A 24,086-nucleotide genomic window follows, 5' to 3' on the forward strand; every position below is an offset into this window, starting at 1 on the left:
GTTTACAAAAAAACATTTATTTTTTTTCTTATTAAAGTAAAAACAATGTACTGAAAAATTACAATTTCCCACGATTTCCTAACACAAGATAACCGAGATGATAGCATGAATAAATGGTATAATGGTGGTGCATAGTAGAATGATTATTTTCCAAATGGCCATGATTTTGAGTAATTCACCTTTTTACCTGTAAAATTAAATTGAAAAAATTAGCAATTTTTATACTGCAAAAAAATTAAAATGTTCTGGAAAGTTCTCTCATACAAATAAAAAACCTATCACCAAAAGAAAAATAATTAGACTGAAAACTGCATAAATTAATTGAAACTTATTGCCAACTACACAAGTAATGCATGCTTCTGTGATTAAATATTATTTTTCATTAAGCATAATACAAAGCTAAAGTAACTAATATCAAAATTTATTCATCAAATTAATTGTAATGATGAAACATAAGTGATTAGAGGTAAGGTAGAACCTTTCTTAACCTACTTAACTGAGAGGAGGGTCAACAGGTTGAGAGAGAATCCAGTTAAATGAGAAATACTGAAACCAGTGCAAAGTGGTATTATAAATGCTAGGCATGCATTGTACGTATGAAATGGTTTACAGCCAATGGGGAAAGTGAAATGTTACATAATACCAATAGTAAAGCCTGAAAAACACTTCTTGTCGTCTTCTTGTGACCTACATTCATTTTATAAATTCCTCTCATTACATGAAGTATTTATTTGAAATTTAAGTAATACAGCGGTACTTTGGTTCACAAGCATAAGTCATTCCATGAATATACTCATAATCTGAAATGCTCATATATCAAAGCAAACTTCCCAATAAGAAATAATGGTAACTCAAATGATTTGTTCTACAACTGTCTCCCTCGCGTCAGCCATGATTCTTTTCAGAGATAATGAGCAGGTTAATTTATTTTATACTAGTGTATCTTTATTTATTTTATATTGAAGGCTCATTTATTTCCAGAAGAGGGTGACACCATTTATTTCACATGTGCTTAAGGTATAAATACCACTTCCATAGTCAGTGGCACTTAACAAATGGGCTGAAGTCAAATAGGGGCCTTGAAGGTTTTCATTAATCTGCATATGCATATAATATATTTGGTCTTAAAATAGTAAAAGAGCCACCCAAAAAATTCTCAAGGCCCAGACCTCTGAACTTGATGAGAGCCTGCATTGAGAGAAAGTGAACTGCCAGCTTAGCTGTGATCATGCCACGTTTAACAGACAATGTTCTATCCCTCATCTGAAAGGCTTTGGTTTTTGCACAACTCGTATTTGTGGGACATAATCTTTTATAAAGTCTGAATTTGTTAAAAAATCAATAGAGCTATTAATCTTTAATCATTATTAAGAGTGTAGAATATGTACCGTGTGACATTTTCTGTTGCAATAAAATGTCTAATCCATACTTCTCTGAGTGTTATGTTAAATTTAATAACTGGAAATATTTGACAGCATTTCCTAAAATCTTAGTAAAGCTCAGAAATAATTTTTCCTGTAGCTTAATTTACATCCTTCTCAAATCTCAGTGATTTGAGAAGGATGTAAATTAGGCTACAGGACTTGGGATGATCCCATCTTGGGAACATCAAAAGAATGAATATCCAAATCTATTATCATGAAATATTACATTGAAATATTGAATAAGTTTTATGACATGAATGTGGCTCTCCACTTGTTAATACAAGATATACAGAAGACTGGATGTTGTGAAGATATTATTTTAGATGTTAATTTTTTAAGGAAGGAAAAAACTCATCTCTGCCTCTACCGGGAGTCGAACCTGGGTCCCTCGATTGCCGGACGAGTGCTCTGACCACTAAGCTACAGAGGAGATAGAGATTTTCCTTCTCTAGAGCGTATATGTGCCGAACGGAACCGTGCAATGGACGGTGAATCGAGGGACCCGGTAGAGGCAGAGATGAGTTTTTTCCTTCCTTAAAAAATTAACATCTAAAATAATAAATATCTTCACAACATCCAGTCTTCTGTATATCTTGTATTAACAAGTGGAGAGCGACATTCATGCCATATATATAGCCATCTGGTGGCTCGTCGTCCATGAGCTATTAGCTGATCGATTCACCGTCCATTGCACGGTTCCGTTCGGCACATATATGCTCTAGCAAAGGAAAATCTCTATCTCCTCTGTAGCTTAGTGGTCAGAGCACTCGTCCGGCAATCGAGGGACCCGGGTTCGACTCCCGGTAGAGGCAGAGATGAGTTTTTTCCTTCCTTAAAAAATTAACATCTAAAATAATAAATATCTTCACAACATCCAGTCTTCTGTATATCTTGAATAAGTTTTGTCTTCCACTCAGCCCACAGGGTAGATGGACAAATCTGTAATGTCACAGTTGTGTAGATGTTTTGCTAGGTCAGGATGACCAGTGATGATTTGTGTATATAACCTGTCAATTTTTTTTTCTATTCAGTGAAATATGTTTTTTGGGTTCCCAAGGATAATTTAGCTTGCCTGCAGTCCTGTTTCAAGTTCTATCACCTGTCAAGCTAGTTGTTCTCTATCCGTTGGGATGGTCAGCATCCACAACCATGAGATCCCAATCATTTTCAAACTCCAGCCACACCGTTGGGTAATAGCTGTGCTCTGCAGGGGCTACAGTACTGTGGAAATCACCTCATGATGCTCTGTCCCCATTCAAAGTTGGAGATTTTAGACTTTTTGGAATTTTTTCAAGCCGTTCTATAACTTGAATGCATTCTTGGCAACTTTGAAGCCATTTATTGGCCACATGTAGTGACATTTAACAGTAGAATATAGATCATCTGTGTTATCTGCACCACAATTTTAACATTTGTTGACTATTCGCTTTTTCTTTGTCATATACAGTGATACCTCCGCTAACAAAGATAATGTGTTCTGGGATCATGTTCATTAGCTAAAATGAAATTTTCTATGGAAAATCTTTAAACTCATTCTAGGAACTGCCCAAAATTTTGAAGTAACTGTCATAAAACACTAAAGCAAAAAAAGAAAGAAAAAAAAGGCAAATGTTGACCAAAGGGAGTGATAAACCGCTTCACAATTGAATGGAAGAGAATTTAAAAGAAGATAAAAAACCAAACATCTTTTTATTTTACACAGTGTACGCTATGCAGTCGGATTCGTAAGCCACCTGGAAAAAAAAGTGTGAGGTAGTGTTTTATGTGATACGGTCAGTTCATTTCTCTCTCTCTCACACACATGCAGATGGAAAAGACGAGTTCAAAGAATATCCAGACTGTTCAGTCTGGTATTAAGGGCCTTACCGTATCCACTGAAACCACTCAAGTCTAGGGCTTATTTTCTCTTTTTTAAATACACTTTCCCTTAAATTAACCCCTTTGCTTACAAAGTTTTGGCAAAAAATTCGGTGGATTCTATTTGACGGATCAGCGATAAATATGGTAACCTTGTCCTAACCTAACCACACATTAGAAAAAATAAAAGAAGGAGAGGGAAAAAAAGTAAAGAGAAGCAAGAAAAAAAAAGAAAGAAAAGCAGTATGATAGATAAGAGAGTAGGTACACAGAAGATTTCTCTTTTTACCCTCACCCTGCTTATTCTATTTCGCTCTTACATGTATACAGCAGAAGGATACATCATGTGGGGAAAAAATCACTAATAGGAGTATAGAAATTAATGGAGGTAAAAAGAGCAACTTTGTTTCTTAGGGTTGCAACAAAGCTTTACGCTGATGAGGAGAGAGGAAAGAAAACAGAGAACTTGTTTTAATTTATTTCACTAGCTTTGGATGCAATATTACATCCTTGATCATAAAGTGGTTAATCATTTATTTTACATGAAATGGCTCAAAATCTTTTAAAAGAAAAATAGAGATGTATCTGGAAAGCAATTCTGTGGAAATAAATTAATCTGGCTCATATGACTCATTGGACTCATTTTGATTGGCATGAAAATTTAGCTCATGTGTCGAGTGGGATTGACCCTTTGGTGAGAACCCCATGAATCATGATTCACAATAATAGTTTGGAAGTGTTTACAATTGTGTTATACACTGAATGCTTGAATAGTTAAAATGTAAATGTTTACCTTCATGCCCGTGGTAGGCAGCAGACCATGCAGTCAATAACTTCATGATTTAATTCATTTCACAATAGGCTTAACTATGTTGGTAGCCAAGTCATCAATGTTGTTGTTTTAACAGTTGCCAGATTTCTGTTGATAAAATTATTAAATAATATAATACTGTGTATGTACGTAAATCAGTGCTATGTTTTCTCGAAGTGTTTCAAAAGATTATGCTAATTTCTGTGTTGTTATCACTCTGTGATGAATGGTCGCAGCAATCCTGTGTGGCCAAAAATATATCCCTTTAAATGCTGGTTGTGTGCTGTGATAGCTCTCACTCTTCTGTTTTCTTTTTCAGTAATGGACTAAGTAAAAGTACAGTGCCTCGTGCACTTCAATACTTATCATGATATTACACAGGCAAGGGGAGACAATTGAATCTACAGTGTGGTTTCTTTCTGGTGTTCATCTCGCCGTCTCCACAGCAATGACTGAATTGATGCCATAATCCTCTGTGGTCTTAATCCAGCAGACGTCTTTGAAACTGATGGTCTGATTAGTGAAATTTACCTTGATAAATACTTAGGCTTGCTTTTGGAATAGTGTGGTTTCTGTGGAAAGGTGATGCAGATCTGAATGAACTTCCTACTCCCTTCGTTGCAATTATAGTGTCATGGGAAAGTGGTGCTAAAAACAGCATGAACTTTTCATTTTTCTTCGACACGGATATGGTGAATTGTCTCTAGTCATAAGGATTTTTGCTGATCACCGTTCTGGTGAGATTGAATCTAATTATTGACTGTGACGTATTAACTTGTTACATTTTATTCACGTGAATATTTAACTGTGACATTAAGTTTATTAGATTGTTGAAATAGAGTTTGAAAATGTTGAAATTTACTGATTGATTAAATGTTGCATACAACTTAAGCAAATTAAATGTAATAAATAATTATTCAAGAGGAAAAAATCTGTATTTTTGAATAATTAAGTGAACTGGGAGTGCATCAGGATGTTGCACATGACACAGCAGTTTTATGTTAGTGTGTACATCCACATTAATTAAAATGTTCATCAACCAAACCCGTATTCATAAGCTGAGGTGGAAAATATTTGAAAAATCTTTGTTAGCCTGAAATACCTAAACCAAGCAATCGTTAGCTGAGGTATCACTGTAATTGTAGAACTCGCTGAAAAAATCTTACGACACTTTACACAACATTATATCACACCTGAGTCCAGAGCTACACTACTTTTTTGCCACTTTGCACCTTGATTTAGTGCCTCAAAATAACAGTGCTGTTGCATCAGCTGATAACATTAGCACAAGGTCAATGAGCATCTATAACATAATTTGTTTAATGCTCCATGGAACACTACATATTTCATTTCTATATCATTTCATTTGTAGATTTCAAGTGATTAGGTTTTTCATGATCGAGGCTTTTCATGACACTCACAAATTCAGCATTGTATACTGGTTTCAAAAAGTAAGACATATTCTATGCCAAAAACTTTTGCTGATCTTGCAAAACACTGGTGAATTTAGTTACTCATACTCTGAAGCTTTACTATATAAGTATCCTTAGAGAACACTATTTAAAAGTTAAAATAAAAAAAATTCAATAAATATCACAAAAATTCTAACCTGATTCATTGAATGTTGTGAATGACAAACGCTTCATTCTCTCTTCTACAGAAGATGTAGATGAAAGACGTCTTGTAGTGACAGGAATAACTGAAAATTAAAACTTTAGTATAATAAAGTAAAAACATTTTCATAAGCACAAAAATAACTTAAGATTTACATTCAACAAATGTTAACCTTTACTGAAATGATGATAGAAGCATAAAATTCTTTCCTCTCTAGGACTTCTCTTCATTAAAAATCTATTTAGTCAGCTCTATTACTTGCTATCACATTAGAATTTTTTTCTAATGTGACATAACATTGTCAGTAAGAATTATGCTCCACCTAAAAACAACTGGATACATGTGGTCTTCACAAAAATGTATAACAATGCTGTCAACTTGAATAAAACACCAGAGCTTTTGTTTGCAGTCAAGGTACCATTGTATATTGTTATTGTTTCTAATGGCTATTAATATGCATCAAAGGAAACAGTTGTAAAATCATTTTGTAAAACATTTTGGATATGAAGAAAACCTATATAATCATTAACCATTAAAAAACTTCATACAGATAAAGAATCAATATTCATCCTCAAAAAATTTAAATATCTTTTCTTAACAAAACTTTGAGGGAAACACTTCCATAATTGGTGAGTATATCATACCACCATCATCATGAGATGCAGGAATATAACTATCAACTTGATCCTCATTCCAAGAGATTCTCTGTTTCAGTTCATCTACAAATTTTGAAATTATTCTATCCATCATGCTTGCCTGGAAAAAAAAAAAAAATTAATAAAACAAAAATACTTCTAATTTATAGAAGTTGTATATCAATAGTGAGCTAGAGAATTTGCAATATATGTCTTCTAAAACCCCACAATAGCTTATCTTTCAACCCCAGATTATTTTTTCACAAATTCACTATCTATGCATTATTAAACAAAAAAAAAATTATACATCAACCTATCAAGTCCCAAAAATGCATAGATATAACAATTTTTTGACACCTTAAATTTTGTTGACACTGAGTGTTGCCAATTTTTTGTAAATATTTAGTCTTGTGTGTGAATTTTTTTTTTTTTGCAATTTATATCAATATTTTGTTAATTATTTGATTATTCAAAACAATGGTGGAACCTCAGTTTTATAGCTCAATTTTCATCAACTGAAAAAAAAATCATAAAAATTTTCTTTTTTCTATATAATTACTATTTAATTGAAGAGTGAGTGTCTCATTGACTAAATAAACACAAAACAATTATTTTGTTGCTTATTTTTGTACTTCTTCTTTATCTCTGTATATAATGTTGCACGAGTGCAACTTTGGGAACACCTCCTACAACTCTCAGCACACTGCACATTATAACAAGCAGCGACATGTTTCTATGTAATGACTTACTTTACCGCACACCAACTCTAGTCATATATCACCATATGGCAATTTCCAACTAGTGGAGTAGGGTGGGAAATGAAGGCTCCATCCATTGGTGGTCACCCCAGGCTCGGTAGGTAAAGAACTTGCTTCTAACATTCTATGCCCGGGTTTGAACCCATGGACCTTGATGGTAACCTTCATAGTGGAAGATGAGCATCTTACTACTGTGCCACTCAGGTGCTATGTAATATGACTGGTTCACTCTGTTGTATCCTGCTATGGTGGTCAGTTCTCATTGAAATAGCAAAGAAGTACAGGTTCCTCTTGTGAAGATACATTTGTTAGATAATGTCTAATCGTAGGCGTTGTGTTACAATCTTAATATTAGCTCTTTTGGAGGAATTGGATGAAGCAGAAATAAAAAGAAGGGAAGACATTGATGTCACAATTCCTCTAGATGTGGATTCTTTTACTGATGAAAAAAATATTAATGATGAGGAGGTAAAAATCTAACACTTACTGCAAAAACACTTATTTACAAAAGAGCTGGCAAGAGAAACCAAAGGCACTTTCGATTGTGCTTGGGACAAAAACAATCAATTTCTGTTGTTCGATCAAACAACAGTTTACCTGATGCTGTGAGATTTGATGGAAAAAAATCACAAAATACGAAAAATAGTGGTCATGATAAAAGATGTCGTCTCTGCAAGTCTCAGACAATATATTAGTCTGAAAAAGGTAATGTTCCACTTCTTAGATTTTTTTTCCAAATTTCTTTTGATGATGTAACCATAGGTTTTGTTTCTTTTGAGTCAGAATACAGCATGAAAATTTTATAGTAACCATGATGTCAAACTATTGTGGTCTGGAACTTGTGGGAGCAGTGAAGTGATACGTTCAGTGTAGTCCAACCCCTCAGGGTAAAGTGCTTATATCCCTCATGGGACAGAGCCTGGGCCACGACTGGTCTTATAGTGAAGCAATACAATCGCAAAGACAAAAAGAATGACATGGTACCTCAACCATTATTGACGAATACAACAAAGGAATAGGAACAGTGTTCCCTAATACGCATCCAGATGCGTGATTCATGCATCAAAACTCAATTTCACTCCTCCAAATTTTGTTGAGCAATGAAAATACTCCTTCAAATTTTATGTACTTTTTAGTACAGTAATTTCTCACTATTAAAAACAATACCCCTCTATTTAATAACCTCAAATACTAATAATAAACAAAAATACCCCTCACAATTTTGGAGAGGAGTGAAATTACTCTTCAAAATTATAATTTCGGATAACACTGAATGGGAGGCATGGACTTACACAACAATACAGTTTGCATATAGAAACGTCCTCTCCACTTGTCAATACAAGATTCATCGAAAGACTGGTTATTTGTGGAGATGAATCATAGTATGTATCATGAGTAAATGAGTATCATGATGAATCAGATGTATCATCTCCACAAATAACCAGTCTTTCGATGAATCTTGTATTAACAATACAGTTGCCAATTACCGGGTACAAATTAGAGGAAAAAAATGGTGGTGGACACTTTTCATCACAGGAATAGACAGCGTGATTGTAAATGCATGGAAATTTCACAGATTGGTAAACAGATCCAAAATACATCAGATAGATTTCAAGTTGGAAGTAGCTCGAACATTTATGAAGTCATCTTATCACAGATGACGACAAAACATCAACTACAGTTACTCCTAAAGTGAGAAAAGTTAGAACATCGAACAACAGTTTACCTTATGCAGTGAGATTTGATAGAAGAAATCACAAAATATGGAAAGGTGGTAGTCATGATAGATGATGATGTTGTCTCTGCAAGTCTTGGACAATATATTACTGTGAAAAATGTAATGTTGCCCTTCATATAGATTGTTTTTCCGAATTTCATGAAAATTAAGCTTTCAAAATATTTCTTTTGATGATGTAACCATATGGTTTGTTTCTTTTGAGTCAAAATATGTCAATATTTTGTAAATTGTTTCACTTCTCCATAGCAAAAATGTAGAGGAAAGTAAATATGTTTTTGCTGTGGTGTTCCCAAAGTTGTGTGAAAGCAATATTTTGTTATCATTTTCTTATCTATCCAATCCTTTCAAAAATAACATATTCATGTTTTCCTATGATAAAATAACTTAGATACGAAAAATAGTAGCACTTGCATTATTACATCTACGTCCGGGAACTAATGGGTTAATCAGGCTTATTCAAATGAGAAAAATTTGATATGAAGAAAAACTAATTAAAATAAGGCATTGTTGTAAGTAAAATATAAAAAAAACACCAGATTCACAAGAGCCTGAAATCTAAATGCACTTTTTATACATACACCATGTAATGCTCTGTTTCAATGTATGCATGTGTGGGAATAAAGGAAGATCTCTTTCTGAGAATCATCAAATTATTTCATTTCATCTAACCCTTTAAACTGCACAAATATGTATATGTACACACAACAGAAAAATACCCCCTTTATTTGGCAGCATCAAAAATCATCAAATAAGAAATTACAGCAGCCTATTATAAGCCCATTCTCTATATACAATGGGAGCACTTTAAGGGTTGAATAATGCATTTTTCATCAAAATATCTGTAGCATTAGATGAAGCAGGGACATTTTTACTCATTGAAAAAGTTCAGAAATTTCTTGCTAGCTTCAAAGGACTCGTAACAGAAACATATTTAAATGGTGCTCAACCCTTTTAAGCAGGTTTTAAAATTTTCCCGATCTGCATTATAACTGCCACATTGGAAACAAAAGCTCACTCTCACAGCGGAATGTAAAATCAAGGCTCTATCCCTACCATTAGCACATTTCATAGTTCCATAACAAAGCGCATTGATCGTGACGGTGATGTCATAAACTGCCAAATGGAACAAGACAATGGTGATGCAATGGTGGCATCACCTGCAGTGAAAGTGAAAGTTAAGAACTCGGGATATTTTTGGGTGATCAAAATGAAGTAGATCAAGTTTGACGACATATCTCTGGATTGCTGCTGTAAGGGTTAATATGATCTTACTCCTTACCTGAAGAACATGTAGACTAATAAAGTCAAAATGTCAAACATGTTCCTATTTGTATAATTTGGATATTTTGGAAGAGAGGTGAGTACTGGCTGCAGCAATCCTTCTAAAAGTTGTTCTGCTATTTCATGAGCAAAAGTATTTTCGACTTTTTAACCCTCAAAAACATAAAGCATTTTTTAAGCTCATATTGCTGATATTACACGTAAAAATTTGTAATTTTTCTCATTTTTTTTAAATGGTAGGAACAAAAAATACTGCACAACACTTAAAAATTTATGTATTTTGATATAATAAAAATTATAAGTTTTGCTTTTAAAACCCTCAAATTGATAGAATAATCAACATAAAATAAAAACTTGAGCATTTAAGGGTTAATTTAAATTGAATAAGTAATGAAATTTTAATAGGCAGATACTAACCTGGCGAGAAAATATTTGTAGCAGTTTAGTATCATGACTCATCTGTCCAGGTATAACAAACTGGATGAATATGCATGGTAAGCAATCTGGATTATCTGGCTCACTTGGTGCAATGAAATCCCATGAAAGATGCTTGAATTTGACACTTAATAACAGATCCTGCATCACACATAATATTACAAAGCATGAGAACAGATTATATGTAACACACAATTTCTATATCATCAGGGCAAATACTACAACTAGATAACTCCATTTAATATGTTTTCAGAAAAATGTATTTAAGTGCTAAACAACATGTATATTTAGCATCATCTACTACTGAAACAAACAAATATAACTCAGCTCTAACTTGTGTTATGGATTGCCTAATTGTAAAACAAGCAAAACTGATTCATTTTTTTTATACTTACCATAATCAAGGTCCCCTTTGCACCAATTCCAAAAAAAGATTCAATGTTACACAGCGGCTATTCTAATGTGAATATTTCCAAACAGTTTCTATTCTGCCCAACAGGAGACATAACAGTCAACTTATGAATCTGAATTGTTGATGCATCAGCCATTTTGGATATTATTTCCTAAATATATCTGTGCAATTTTAGCCAAAATATTCGTCAAGAAAAAGTTGTATTTTACAGTCAAAAAACAACTTAATTAGTAGGTAGATGCTGCTTATCTAAGTGTAAAAACTAATTATTGTTCAAATTACACATATAAAATCTTAATTAACTGAATATTAATCATTGTAATGATCGATAGTGATTTATTTGGTGGTTATTTTCTGAGCAAAACAGGGGTAACTTTGCACCATCTAAAAAGTAGTGCAAAGCAACCTCTCCATACTTTTTCGCTTTTTATTTGGTTGTGTTGCTCTGAAAGCAACATAGTTTTCTTATATTTTTCAAATAAAAGCATTGTATATTGAACTCATTTCGGCACTGATGTGCTTCTAAAAGCAACTCTAAACATTCCATTTTTACTTGTGAGCTGCTCATGTTTCTATAATTATCAGCAGAATGACTCAAAGGTATGTCTCCTATTTCTTGACAAGCCAAGCAACAACAATTTTTGACCCTTGCATTTTGGAGAGAAATACCATGTGTGGAAAAGACATATTGCTGTGCATTCTTCAACAATGATACAAAAGTAAGTTGGCAAACAATAAATGACATTTTTATACTATTCAAATCTATGTAAATCAATTAAATACAATGTGTTTCCTGAAGTGCAGCATCTTGTATTTTTTTAAATATTGACGATAAAATTTTTTTGTCATGTAATATAATAGCATTCAGGGTACCTCTCTCTTCATTTGCTTAATATAACACCTCAAAATTTTTCGCCTCTGGATATTTCAATGCTTGCCAATTAAAGGGTTAAATTTTGTTTTATGCTTAATGTAGCTTAGTATCAATCTTATTAAGTTCAAATGAATATTGCAGAATATAACAGATGAATGAATGATAGGATGATACGAAGTTTCCAGTGGTAGCTAGGAGCTGGTCGATACAGAGGCTACTCCATTGAAAAGCTGGAAGAATGCTTTGGATCAATAAGAAATACAACATCTAATCATTGCAAAGTTGCAGAACATTTGGTCATGCCTAAGAGAACAGCAAACCATAGACTAAAACAGGCACATGCTAAGAGAGCCAGTGTTCTCAAGAGAAGCAGAACCCTTTCTTTCCTACATTGAAACCACGAGTGACTCTACAATTTTCTGCTGACTCTGCAAGATCTTAATTATATCATAGCCTGTTACTTGAACAAAATAGGTATGAAAGTGAAACAGTTTTTATACAATGTTACTGAGAAAGACTGAAGGAAATCATTTTTTGAAAAGGTTTCGCATCAAATATTGAATGCTGCAGAACTGCAGTAGATGAAGAAACAGTGCAAGCCTGTATTGAATATTTGAAGGATGCTGTGAATGATATCCAATAAACCTTCGAATAATTGGAAGTCACCTGTGAACAAAGATGAACTTTTTCTATAAATAGGAAAAAATAATTAGAGTTATGGACCCCAAAAAAAAAACTTTGAACAAAAGTGATATTTTTCTCAGTTCCAGGATTGGATGATGGTGATGAATATATGTAAATATATTTTTTATAGTCATTTACATTTTCGCACACTTTGGTATTAATAATTGTACTTGTATGTCCCTTGTTTTTTTTTTTAAACAAAATAATACTTAATTTTTCCATATTCATTATTTTTTTTAGAATGTTGAATAAAATAATTTGCAATTTTATGAATTTTGATCATTTTTTTCATTTAAGCCATAAAAAATTCAATTTCCTTAAGGTTTCCCATAGTAGTATATGATAACACAATAAATTTTAAGTGGGGCTGAGGTGGCTTGAGACACTGCCTTACTTAGATATAATCATTATATCAGGTGGTGTAAATTAACACAGTATACTTTGCACCAATTTTAATAAATTCATCAAATTAAAAAAAATAATAATGTGATGGGTTTTTATGTTAACAGAACTGTATTCACAGTATCTTAGAATATATCAACGTCATTTTTAAATGTCATTTCACAAATTTACTATGCCTTCTATGAGTTTTTCTTACAACTCTTTAAAATAGTGCAAAGTAGCCTCGTGTTACGTACCTAAAAGTTCAATTCTCAAGTTAACTAGCTGTAATATTCACCCAACGATGTGTAAATATATACCACACAGCCACTGTGCAGTTATGTGGGCAGCATCACAGACTTAAATTAGGATAATCAGGTTCAAACCCCTATGACCACACAGTGATGTTCGGCTCTGATGTTGTTTTCCCATTCTAGTGAAACGAATGCTGTGAGTTGGTCCCCCATTTAAAAAAGTCTCTCCACAGAGAACAGGCAGACCTTCAACACAATATTTACATAACAGCAAAATTCAGGTATCTGCCACTTTAACTTCCAATAAGAAATACAGGTGGCAGCACTTCAACATACATAGCTCTGACATCATAAATACATTAGGGCCACACAAAATAATTCATACACAAAACTTTCTAACATGAAATAATTCAGTGAGAAATATTTATGAGGTGTATGTAATAGTAGCCTCATTGTGTGTTTGTGTGCATATATATTTATTTTTATTAGTAGCCTCATTGTGTGTTTGTGTGCATATATATTTATTTTTATTTAAGGGAAAAATAATTTAAAATATATTTATTGAGGAATCATTGATAATGTAAATGGTAATTTAATTTTCATCAAGCCTCACAATATTGTGTCAATAACTTATACATGATTGGAGAGATTTAAAAGTTAATTTGCTTAAAAACCTCTCTTTAATCTGCTTTAAAAAAAGCTTATTAATAAATAGTTTTAAAAAATTTGGAAGTTCTCGCACATCCCCCAAGAAACATTGATACTTCCTCAAGAAAGAGCGCTTCACAGTTTCACAACCACTTTAGACCTGACTGGAAAACAAATCCTGCCTTTACAACATGGCAAAACACAGATAAAATATTAAGAGTATGGCAGCCTGAAGAATAATTTTGTGTAATATCAAAAATCTATAATGTGTTATAGATCAACATTCAGAAACTTTATTTACCTGATGCAATACAAACTCTCATTTTGATTCAAAACTATTTTTTCCCCCTAGACTCTTTTTGTGTAATAAATTTTTAATTTGTATTTCCTTTATTTTTAATTAATTCAGATATATAATTTGAAAGATATATTATACTTTTTGTCCCACAGATGATTTAGCTTCCTAAGGCTCAAGATGAAAATAAAAACTTGATATTTTGTGTAATGTGTGATACATGAGAATCTAGACAGTTAAAAAAGAAGCATTTTCATATTCTGAAAAACACAAAAAGCCAAATAAACTAATTTTAATTGATTACCAATACTTTGTTTTTGCTATATCTGTAAAAAAAAACAAAAGACTCAAAGAAAACAAAAAATAATTGAGTTTTTCACATACAAACATATTGGTTATTACAATTAATTGCTTATATAATTCCACTTACAACTATTACACAACATTATGTTGAACTCAAAGCTCTCTATTTTTCTACATTTTGGTACAATTAAGGGATGTCAGTGTGATTCAGTAGGAACCTAGAGAAGTCAGTCAATCAGTAGAAATATAAAAGAAATATGGCTGCTTAATATATGTTTCATTAAAAAAAGCCTTATAAACTCACATTGTTTCCTGAATCAATAATATGAATGCCTTCACGATTGATACCAACAAAGACTTTTTGATCATGATGATCAAGGAATGTGGCTATACCTTTCACAGGTTTTTCAACCTGGCTTGGAAAGAAAGCGCATCTAAATCAAGAAATATTAAAATAAAATTTTAGGATTATTATTATATTAGTCTCGGGAAAAATCATGAACCATACTTTCAATCATCAAGCAGAGAAAATAAAGTCTTGATGAATAGCTACAACTAACCACACTGTTTGAGACTATGGTATTTTTTTATTTCTTCTCAATGCTTGTTCTGCTGCTGTTGTGTGATTCTTCAGAAGTAAAATTATTAACTTGTGCTGCAAGTTGATCTCTTTATCCCCTAAAAATGCTTAGGCAGTTTGGATACCCTACAAATGTGTGTGTGTGAACGCATAGGAAGTTTGCATTGCTAAACCCTTGAAATACATAGGAAACTTTAGTAACCATAGAAATATGTAGGTAAACTTGTGTTTTTCTCAGAAATGTATAAGTGGCTTGCATACCCACTAATATATTATGCCATAACTAATGTTTCACAATTTTTATCATTTTACAAATCCCCTTTAATGACTATTTTTTGCAAACCCTTAACCCTTTAAGTGGTTTTTTTAAATTTTCCTGATCCGCAAACAGGGTGTCTACCAAATACCAAAAGCCAAATTCTGTGATTTTTTGGTGACTTTTCTGTGACCTTTTCTCATTCGCAGGGCTCCCACTCAAAAAATTAGAAAAAGTAGGATTGGGGAGGGTATAGACTTAGACCCCCTAGACTTAGACAATATAATCATGGCATAATAAAAAAAATCCCTAGAATTATTATTTTTAATTTTAAAATTAATTTTTTATAGCACACTATTTCAGTATCCTGTAAGAGTGACTCAAGCCAAAGCAAAATGACAGAAATTACTTGGTTACAAAAAAAAATTTTTTTTGGCCAAAATAGGGTCTTAGCAACCACAGATAATTCTTTTCAGCTCTCCTCAAAATATTATATTCATTTTTGGGAGTCTTCCACAGTCCAGTCTGTCAACTCTCTTCGACAATACACATGGTAAATTATGAAGATATGCAAGTTTTTTAAGAATGATGCTCTTTTGATACCACTTCCAAAAGCAAAATGTGTAAATTACAAGGTCCGATATAAGTAAGTCAAGGTGGACCAGATGGTTTTACTGCGTTGTCCATCCTATGCTCCTTTCTGTGACCTTCACTCAAATTTTGTGTTTTTTTCGGGACTTCCGTGACTTTTTTCTCCTTCTGTGACTTTTCCGGGACTTCGTGACTTTCCCGTGATGGTAGACGCCCTGTATAACTGCCACATTGGAAATAAAAGCATGTTAAGAACCTCAGATATTTCGGGGTGACTGAAATAAAGCAGATCAAGTTTGACAAGATATCTCAGGATTTCCGCTGTAAGGGTAAAATAGTCCATCACCCCTAGAAATGTGTGTACCACTGGTCTAAGTAATGCATTTAGAAATTTATTATATCATAAGAATTTCTCAAAATGAGTTTGTATGTAACAAAATATATATAATTTTTATTTAACAATTTAGTTTTGTTCCCATTCGCTCTTGGAATAATTGTTGTGCTGAAGTTTATAACTTTTGCTTAATTGAACACCAGCATATTTCCATCTAGATTTGCACTAAATAGAGTAAGTTATGATAAAAAAGTTTAAAAAATAATCTTGAAAGTTCTGGAATATTCTCACATATTAACTTTAATTACATTCCTACAACTAATTACATTCAACATTCCTCTTAAATACATTTATTAAATCAGTTTTAGTGCTCCTGGTGTATCAAGAGAGCTTCACTGTTTAAACTTATGCCCATCCTTTTGTACGTACAGGGTGATTATAATTAAAGTTCCCGTCTACTCAGAGTAGTTTTTCTCAAAAACTCATCTCGTCTGAATACAGCCAAATTTTCAGGATATCTCAATGAGACCATTGGAGATTTATGCAATAAAAAAAGAAGTTCAATTTTTGACCACCAGGTGAATGAGTAGCACTTTTTTACTTAATTTTCGTTTTTTTACCCATGGTCCATATAGTGTATATAACAAGTTTTGATGGAATACCTCCATCAGAATGGGCACTTCATAGGTCTGAGTAGTGTCAATATACTAACAAGCACTGCTTAGGTCTGAGCAATGTCAGTATACTGAAAGTACTCAGACCTATGTAGTGCCCGTTCTGGTGGATGTATTTCATTGAAACTTGGTATATATGCTATATGGAACCATGGAAAAAAGGGAAATTAAGTAAAAAAGTGCCACTTTTTCACCTGATGGTCAAAAATCGAACTATTTTTTATCACATAAATCTCTCTCTCTCTCATGGTTTCATTAAGATATCCTGAAACTTTGGTTGTATTCGAGTGAAACTTTAATTATAATCACCCTATACTTCAGAAATATATTTTTATACACCCTGTATACAAATAATTACAAAGTTATACAATAGAGACAAAGTAAATTTGTCTCTATTGAATACGTATTGACTCAAAGAAATACAATAAGTATGTTGGGGTAAATCGAGAATGAATGGTTGTCGTATGGAATAAGACAACCATAATATTCTTTATGGGTATTGTATATTTTATCATGTGTATACACTCAAACCTGTTTTTATGCGGTGGATAGGGACCGCATAAAAAAAGTCTCACGTAGAAAATAACTCAAAACCTTACGACATAACTAGGAATTGCTTTTTTAAACGAAATCAAGACACGAGGCTTGGCAGCAGGGCCGCAACTAGATGCTTGGTCAGCCGGGGCAACAAAATGCATTTTAGTGCCCCCTCATAATATTGAAGGAGAGATTAAAGAGTGAAATTTGTGGCTCCTCTAGTACAGCGCCCGGGGACCCGCCTGCACCCCCCTAGTTGCGGCCCTGCTTGGCAGATACTTGGAATCTCGCCAAACCTTCTGGAATCTGATTTACAAAATACACATGCGAACATTTTTAAATATTTTATTTACATATGTAATTATTTTACACATACAAAACGTTTTTGTATGCCTTTTATAGTGGATTCACCTAATCCAAATTCTTTACCAAGAGCTGTGGATCCTTCACCTTCTGCTATTTGTTTGAAAATCGTAGTCTTAGTTTCTAAGGAAATTGCCTTTCTCTTCGCTTTGTTTTTGCCCTTATTCATTTTCAGGGATTATGTCGAAAAATAAAATAAAAATCCTAAAAATTTATATCTAAATGGAAAAAATAATAAATTTACCTTCAATTTACACTTTGAAATGAATCTTATCTTAATAGTCCAGGACAAAAATCGAAAAAACTAAATGGCCGATCAAACCTAATTTTTTTTAATTGATAACTTCGTCAATTATGTTCTAATTTGATTGAAATTTTCATATACCACACAAAAAAAATTGCACAAAAAAAGACCGCACATAAACAGGTTTGAGTGTATATTGTTTCTAATATTTGTGATTGTGTTTTTAATTGGGTTGCTGTATTTTTTAAATATATGACATCCATATTTGTTATGGGCATCTTTTTCTCAGCCACCTCGTTGGGCATTTTGCCTGTTGTGGCATTGTATTTGTATAACTTGGTTATTACATGTAATACTCTTCTGCCCATTGGTTTTTAGAAATGAAGTGAACATGTCACTTTACATTGAATTATTAAATCTCAGTCTTTACACATTAATTATAAAAATGTTTTAAAAATTACCCATAATATGGAAGAGCCCAGCAAAACTCCATGTATTTTCTTAAAAGCTTATAACGAGTTGTATTTGCAGAAATGCTTCGATATTGATCAAGCAAACGATGCTCTGGACCAGGTTTGGTACTCACATTCAAAAATGTCCACCTATTGTTCAAAGCATGACTTGGTAAGTATTCACGTATCTTAGACCTGTAAAGCACCAAAAAAAAATTCATATAAATTTTATCAATGTATGATTTTAATTTAATTTGATAGTAATGTAGTCTAGAAAGAAAGTGCACCAAAATATCATTTTCTTAAACAAAATTTTGTCCTTAAAAATGATAAAATATTACTTTTGATTTTATTAATTTATCTAATTCTCAATAAATAAAAATATTTATTACTACCTCATTACTTTTTATTTTTGTAGTTTTAATTTGTTCAACACAAACAATCAAAAATTGATCTTTAGATGATTATCAGGACAACCCAATGATTTGCTGAATAAATGAAATATGATTTTATATATAAAATGATTTCATTTTAATAGAATGATACTAAATGAATAATGCAAACAATATTCACAACTGATTAGCAACTAACAATATTCACAATAATTCATAATGCTTATGACCTTTGATTAACCAGTGCAGAACTGCCAACTTCGGAGAATGAGAATTCAGAGGTTATCGAGTGGAGCTAAATTTTGTACAAAAATAAATGTAAAAGGGATGTTTTAAAATATTTTAGGGATTTTTCATTAGTAAAAGGGAAATTTTAAGGATATTTTCCCATTGCAAAAACTGTGACACTGTGTAAGAAATCGCTAATCATGGCCAACCAGTAGGTTAAAGTCTTTAAGTTAAATTACCTCTCAAAAATCAAATTTTGCAAACCAGAAAAACTCGATTTGGTCGAAACAGGACATATGGATAAAGCAGATACACGCAATCATGCCAATTTTGGATTCTGAAAGCCCGGATTGACACTTGCTGATCGGCTAATTTTGTGTTTTCTCCCCAAAAATGGAATACCTTTTTGTGATTTGACGAAATTACGACAATTTAGACAACGCTTATGAAGCAGCAGTTTTTTTACGGGTAAATTTTTGGGAAATATTTTACCCCCTGAATGTAAGGATTTTTTACAATCACGGGTGAAATTCGGGAGATATAAGAATTTTTCGGGAGTCCAGGAGATGGGAGTAGAAATTTGGGAGACTTGGCAGTTATGTCAGTGTTCCTTATAGCTACATGCTGATTATCTCCTTGAGCCATTGATAAATAAGGACGAAACAAGACTAATATTATATCTATGATTACAAGAGATCTTATGAATCTTGCATTTTGTTAAATGCAAATTTCAAACTTCATTTAAATCATTCCCTCCACATAAAAAATTTAAGTATCTTTATATTCAATTAACAAACTATTGATAATATCAATATTTTTAAGCCAGAAATGAAATGAAGATATCAATTTTTTAACATTTATATTAATAACTTTACCGAAAATATTCTGCAGTGTGAATTTGAGGGTTGAAAGGGCCCAGTTCCAAGCGTGCTTGAATTCCAGCAAGAACATCGCAATCCCGAATATCACAAGGATATCGACCTTTGAGAATATTTGATCTAGCTTCTTCATAAAGAAGCTCCAGTATCTTCATATCACATATCTAGAAAGATAAAAAAATTAAACAGAGCTCACAAAAAAAATATTTGACATACTGTGTATTTCCTTGAATCTTTCCAGCCCCAGCAAAATTGAATATGTTTATGTTAGAATATACCGTAAACCAGGAAAACTTTGTGACAAGGGATCATTCTTGGCTTTTGAATTTCCAGTCAATGTCATGAGTTTTATCGGTAGCAGCCAGGGTTGGCACAGTATTTACCGTTGATGGCTTTCACCGTCTTGGTAAAAGCATATTTTTTCTGCAGTTTTTACTGCTCAGGGAAACCCATGGCTTTTACCACCTTCAGAGAAAACTTTTTTAAATAATTGCAGAAACAATGATTTATCATCTTCTTTCCATATTTCCCGAAAAAATTCATAATTTTGATATAATGTGTGAACACAGAACACTAAAATTATTATATTCCTAGTAGCATGCATATTAAATTATAATATGCTCATTTGATCTTATTGTTGGAAATTTTCTTGCCATAAAGCATGGCTTGACCCTAGGCGACTAGAAAATTGGCATTGGCACCTAAAATTTTCTTTATGTACTTATTCAATTGAAGTCTATGGACGACATGAAATTTTCTGATTTCATGACAGTCTCTTTTAGCAAAAAAAGAGGATATTTGTAAAAGTAAAAAAAAACAGCATTTAATACCATTTCTCTTGAGCAAAGAATTATGCTTGGCTAGTGCATAATTATTAGTTTTGATTTGTTAAGCCCTGCCATAAAGATAGTCTCATATTCTCATCATATGCTGATGGATTAAAAGAGAAAAGTATACACACTATAAATTCTAGTCAAAGTATCTGTTTATAAATAGCAGAGGTAGATTTATGGCTTTGCCGCCCAGTGGCTATTCAAATTTTACTTCCCTTTTCCTGTTTGTAAAAAAAAATGAAGCAACACCCGTATTAAACTAACAATAGTTTTTTAGTTTAGAAATAGTAGGTAATAGCCTCTCTATCTCTATACCAGGAATGGGCATGATCCTAGGCACCAGGTCGACTAAATAGGTATTAGTGCTTAGAATTTTCTTTGTGTAGTTGATAAATTGCAGGCTGATAGCAGCACAAAATGTTTGGAATTTATAGCAAAATATTTGCCAAGATGAAAGAAGATCCCTGAAAAAATTGAAAGAAGCATTACTTTGGTCCCTTTTCTCATATAAAAAATTTTTGGCACTTAAAAATTTTTTTTCTGGAGCCTAGATTTTCTTGTGATTTGTCCTCACAGCCCTTCTCTATACTAGAAGTAATATACAATAATCTTATATAACAATTTTCTACATATCGATATTACTCCTTGATCCTAATTCATAGTGTTAATATACTCCATTTATAACGATAACTCCTTTATAGCAATATGTTTCTCTGATCCCTTTGAGTATCATTACATAAGCTTTTCACTCTAATATGTTTAAGTATATATAAATTGTATAAAATATAAGTTATTAGAATTTATACATAAAGAGGGGGGCAAAGAAATAAAAATAGATTTTTACATCAACGTAATTCAAAGTGTGCTGCTGATGAGGACCCAAACATTGGTCGTGTTACAACAGTTGTTTCAGCAATTCTTATTTTTCTTTTTTAATCAAGGCTCAAGTTTATTTGAATTTTTTATGATAATTATTATTTAAATAACTATTAATCATTAGTTAATAGAAAAACTGTTACTCTGCATGTTAATTATCAATACATAGAGTCTAATTATATATATGGTAAAAACCATGTGTTTATATATATGTATGCATGTATACAAGGATTTTATCATTTTTACTGCGGTTTTCACTGGTAAATAACTAGTTTTAACCATGTACCAGTAAAAACCCAACCCTGAGTAGCAGCAAATGAAGAAAATGCATGCCATTGGCTGGAAATTTGAAAGCTAAAAATATACTGCATAAAGTTAAAAAAAGTTCCTAAAAGTCACCCCAGTTTACGATATAGTTGGCAATCTAAAGAAAAAATACATATTCTGGAAGCTGATAAATAGAGTATGCATTAAATTTGGGTATGCACATCAAATTTTCCAGTAAAAATGGTATGCCATATTAAGAAATTTGAAGTTAAAAAACATAATATAATTTTTCAAACAAAAGATAAACTAAATATGTTGGAAAAAGATCTCTAGTTAATTAGAATATATAGTAAGATTACTCTAAGTAAACTTTTTTGTGCCACTTTCAAATTATGAATCAGCTTTCTACAATGACCATTTTATATAACTTTTGCACCATCAGATTTTGAAGCCTATAAGGGGGAAATTTTTTTTAAAATAACAACTAAAGATCTATGAAAGCTTTAAATAAACCACTAAACGTTAAGATTATTGTTTCCATGTGTGTCTGGCTCACTCACAAAATTGTTTTCACCAGTTACTGGGAAGAATAAAATGGTGCATAAAACAAAAAAACCAAAACTTATAAAAAATCTTTGCCATCTTCCAAGCAATTCATAGAAGTTCATTTCACAAAACTCATTTATTTTTACAAAGCCCATAGCCTCAAAAACAGTTCTGGTTTTCGAGTAATATAAGCTTCCGCATGAAGTGTGATACCTATGTCTATCACCAGTAAATTAAGGATTAAAATGTATCATACCATATCATAGATAGCTTCTCTGATCTAATGGAAAACTGAATTTTAAGTGGAGAATGAATATATTTTTTGAGAGGAAAAATAGTGGAATTTTTTTTTATCTTACCCATTTTACCTCAATCTACTAACTCTCTCATAGAACTTGCCAGAATTTCTTTCTTATACGTTTTCTTTGAAATGCTAGGTCAAAACCAAAAATTTATTATCAATGAATACAGTAGGGCTGCTGTATTCATCGTTGCAATTAAGTCGCCCAATGACTAAACTCATTAAATCCAAGTCTATAATTAAGATTTTCACATCATTTTGTTCATTTAGTCAACCTCTATGGAGTCCATGGTTCAAACAGCAGCAAAGCACTGTTAAACTTTAAAAAAATAACTTTGAAAATCTGATAATGCTGCAAAACTCCACAATCCCTCTTGTGAACTCCACATTAATCCGTACTATTCTACTTGCATCAAAACTCATTATATCGTATTTGGTGCATTTGGTTTGGCTGCAAAACTCATTAAATTATGGCTCTTTTCTCCCGTTCTTTTTGATACTACCACTTGATATTACTTTTGAAATTGTCATCAATATTTTTCATATATTTTTGTGTTTTGTGTTGGTAATGCTGCCAAAGAGAGTGGCAACACTGTTTCATGTGAGGGTTATTCCTTTTTCAGTCAATCGCTGGTTTATTCATGTATTCCCTGAGTGATTTTGTCCTTTTAATCTATTTTTTTAAGTATTTTTACATGATGTCTTCTGAGCACCAAATTTTGACAGATGGTCAGTTTATTCAACCAGCTGGCCCATGCAAAAAACTTCTACACATTTTTTATTTAGGCATTTTTAATTACCAGTTTGTTGTAGCTGCTCCGTAACAAAATACCAGTAAGAAAAGAATTTCAACACTATTTCTGAAAAAATTGAACACTTTTGACATATCTCCAGAAATAGCCTTAATAATAGAATACTTGATATTTGGAAAATACGAACATCTCTAAATTCCACCTGCAGCACAAAAGCCGATGTTATAAAAATAATAGTAAACCCCCCTCTTAACAGACACCTGTCAAATGCGGTCACCCTTTTTTTACGGCCAACTAATATTTCCCCTTTGAATATTAGAAGTATACATTTCAAATCCCTGGTCAACGGCCACCCCTCTTTTACAAACGAATTTTTTTATCCCGCCGGTGAACGCAAAAGAGAGGCTTTACTGTATTATTAGCAATATTTATTTGAAAAATCATAAAAAAGTGATTACGTTTGAATAAACTTCCAAAAATATGCACTTATTCTGAAAACTCTTAAATTTTATGCATTTATATGCATTAATGCTAAAAAGGCCAAAATATGCAAATGCATATGCACATATGCATATAAT

The 24,086-nt window shown here is 32.4% G+C and overlaps 1 protein-coding gene across 2 annotated transcripts in view; it reads right to left on the bottom strand.

Annotated features, from left to right (window-relative positions):
• Bili (FERM domain-containing protein 8 Bili) overlaps positions 1–24,086 on the bottom strand; it is a 41,923-nt gene continuing 17,837 nt past the window's right edge. The window contains exons 7-14 of one of the 2 annotated variants that reach the window (XR_016193513.1): positions 19,931–20,097; positions 18,445–18,630; positions 14,709–14,838; positions 10,536–10,694; positions 6,351–6,462; positions 5,702–5,791; positions 4,075–4,200; positions 5–187 (exon numbers count right to left, since the gene is read on the bottom strand). Coding sequence is in view for 1 of the 2 variants with exons in the window: in XM_089238705.1 (XP_089094831.1) it covers positions 144–187; positions 5,702–5,791; positions 6,351–6,462; positions 10,536–10,694; positions 14,709–14,838; positions 18,445–18,630; positions 19,931–20,097 (888 nt within the window). In the remaining variant the exon portion in view is untranslated. Of the gene's footprint in view, positions 188–4,074; positions 4,201–5,701; positions 5,792–6,350; positions 6,463–10,535; positions 10,695–14,708; positions 14,839–18,444; positions 18,631–19,930; positions 20,098–24,086 lie in introns of both variants that reach the window. The other variant, XM_089238705.1, reaches the window with a different exon arrangement.

The sequence above is a fragment of the Pholcus phalangioides genome, unplaced genomic scaffold (genome assembly GCF_987345545.1).
Source record: "Pholcus phalangioides strain wild (caught in Gottingen) unplaced genomic scaffold, Ppha-v1.0 ptg000011l_1, whole genome shotgun sequence".
NCBI lineage: Eukaryota > Metazoa > Arthropoda > Arachnida > Araneae > Pholcidae > Pholcus > Pholcus phalangioides.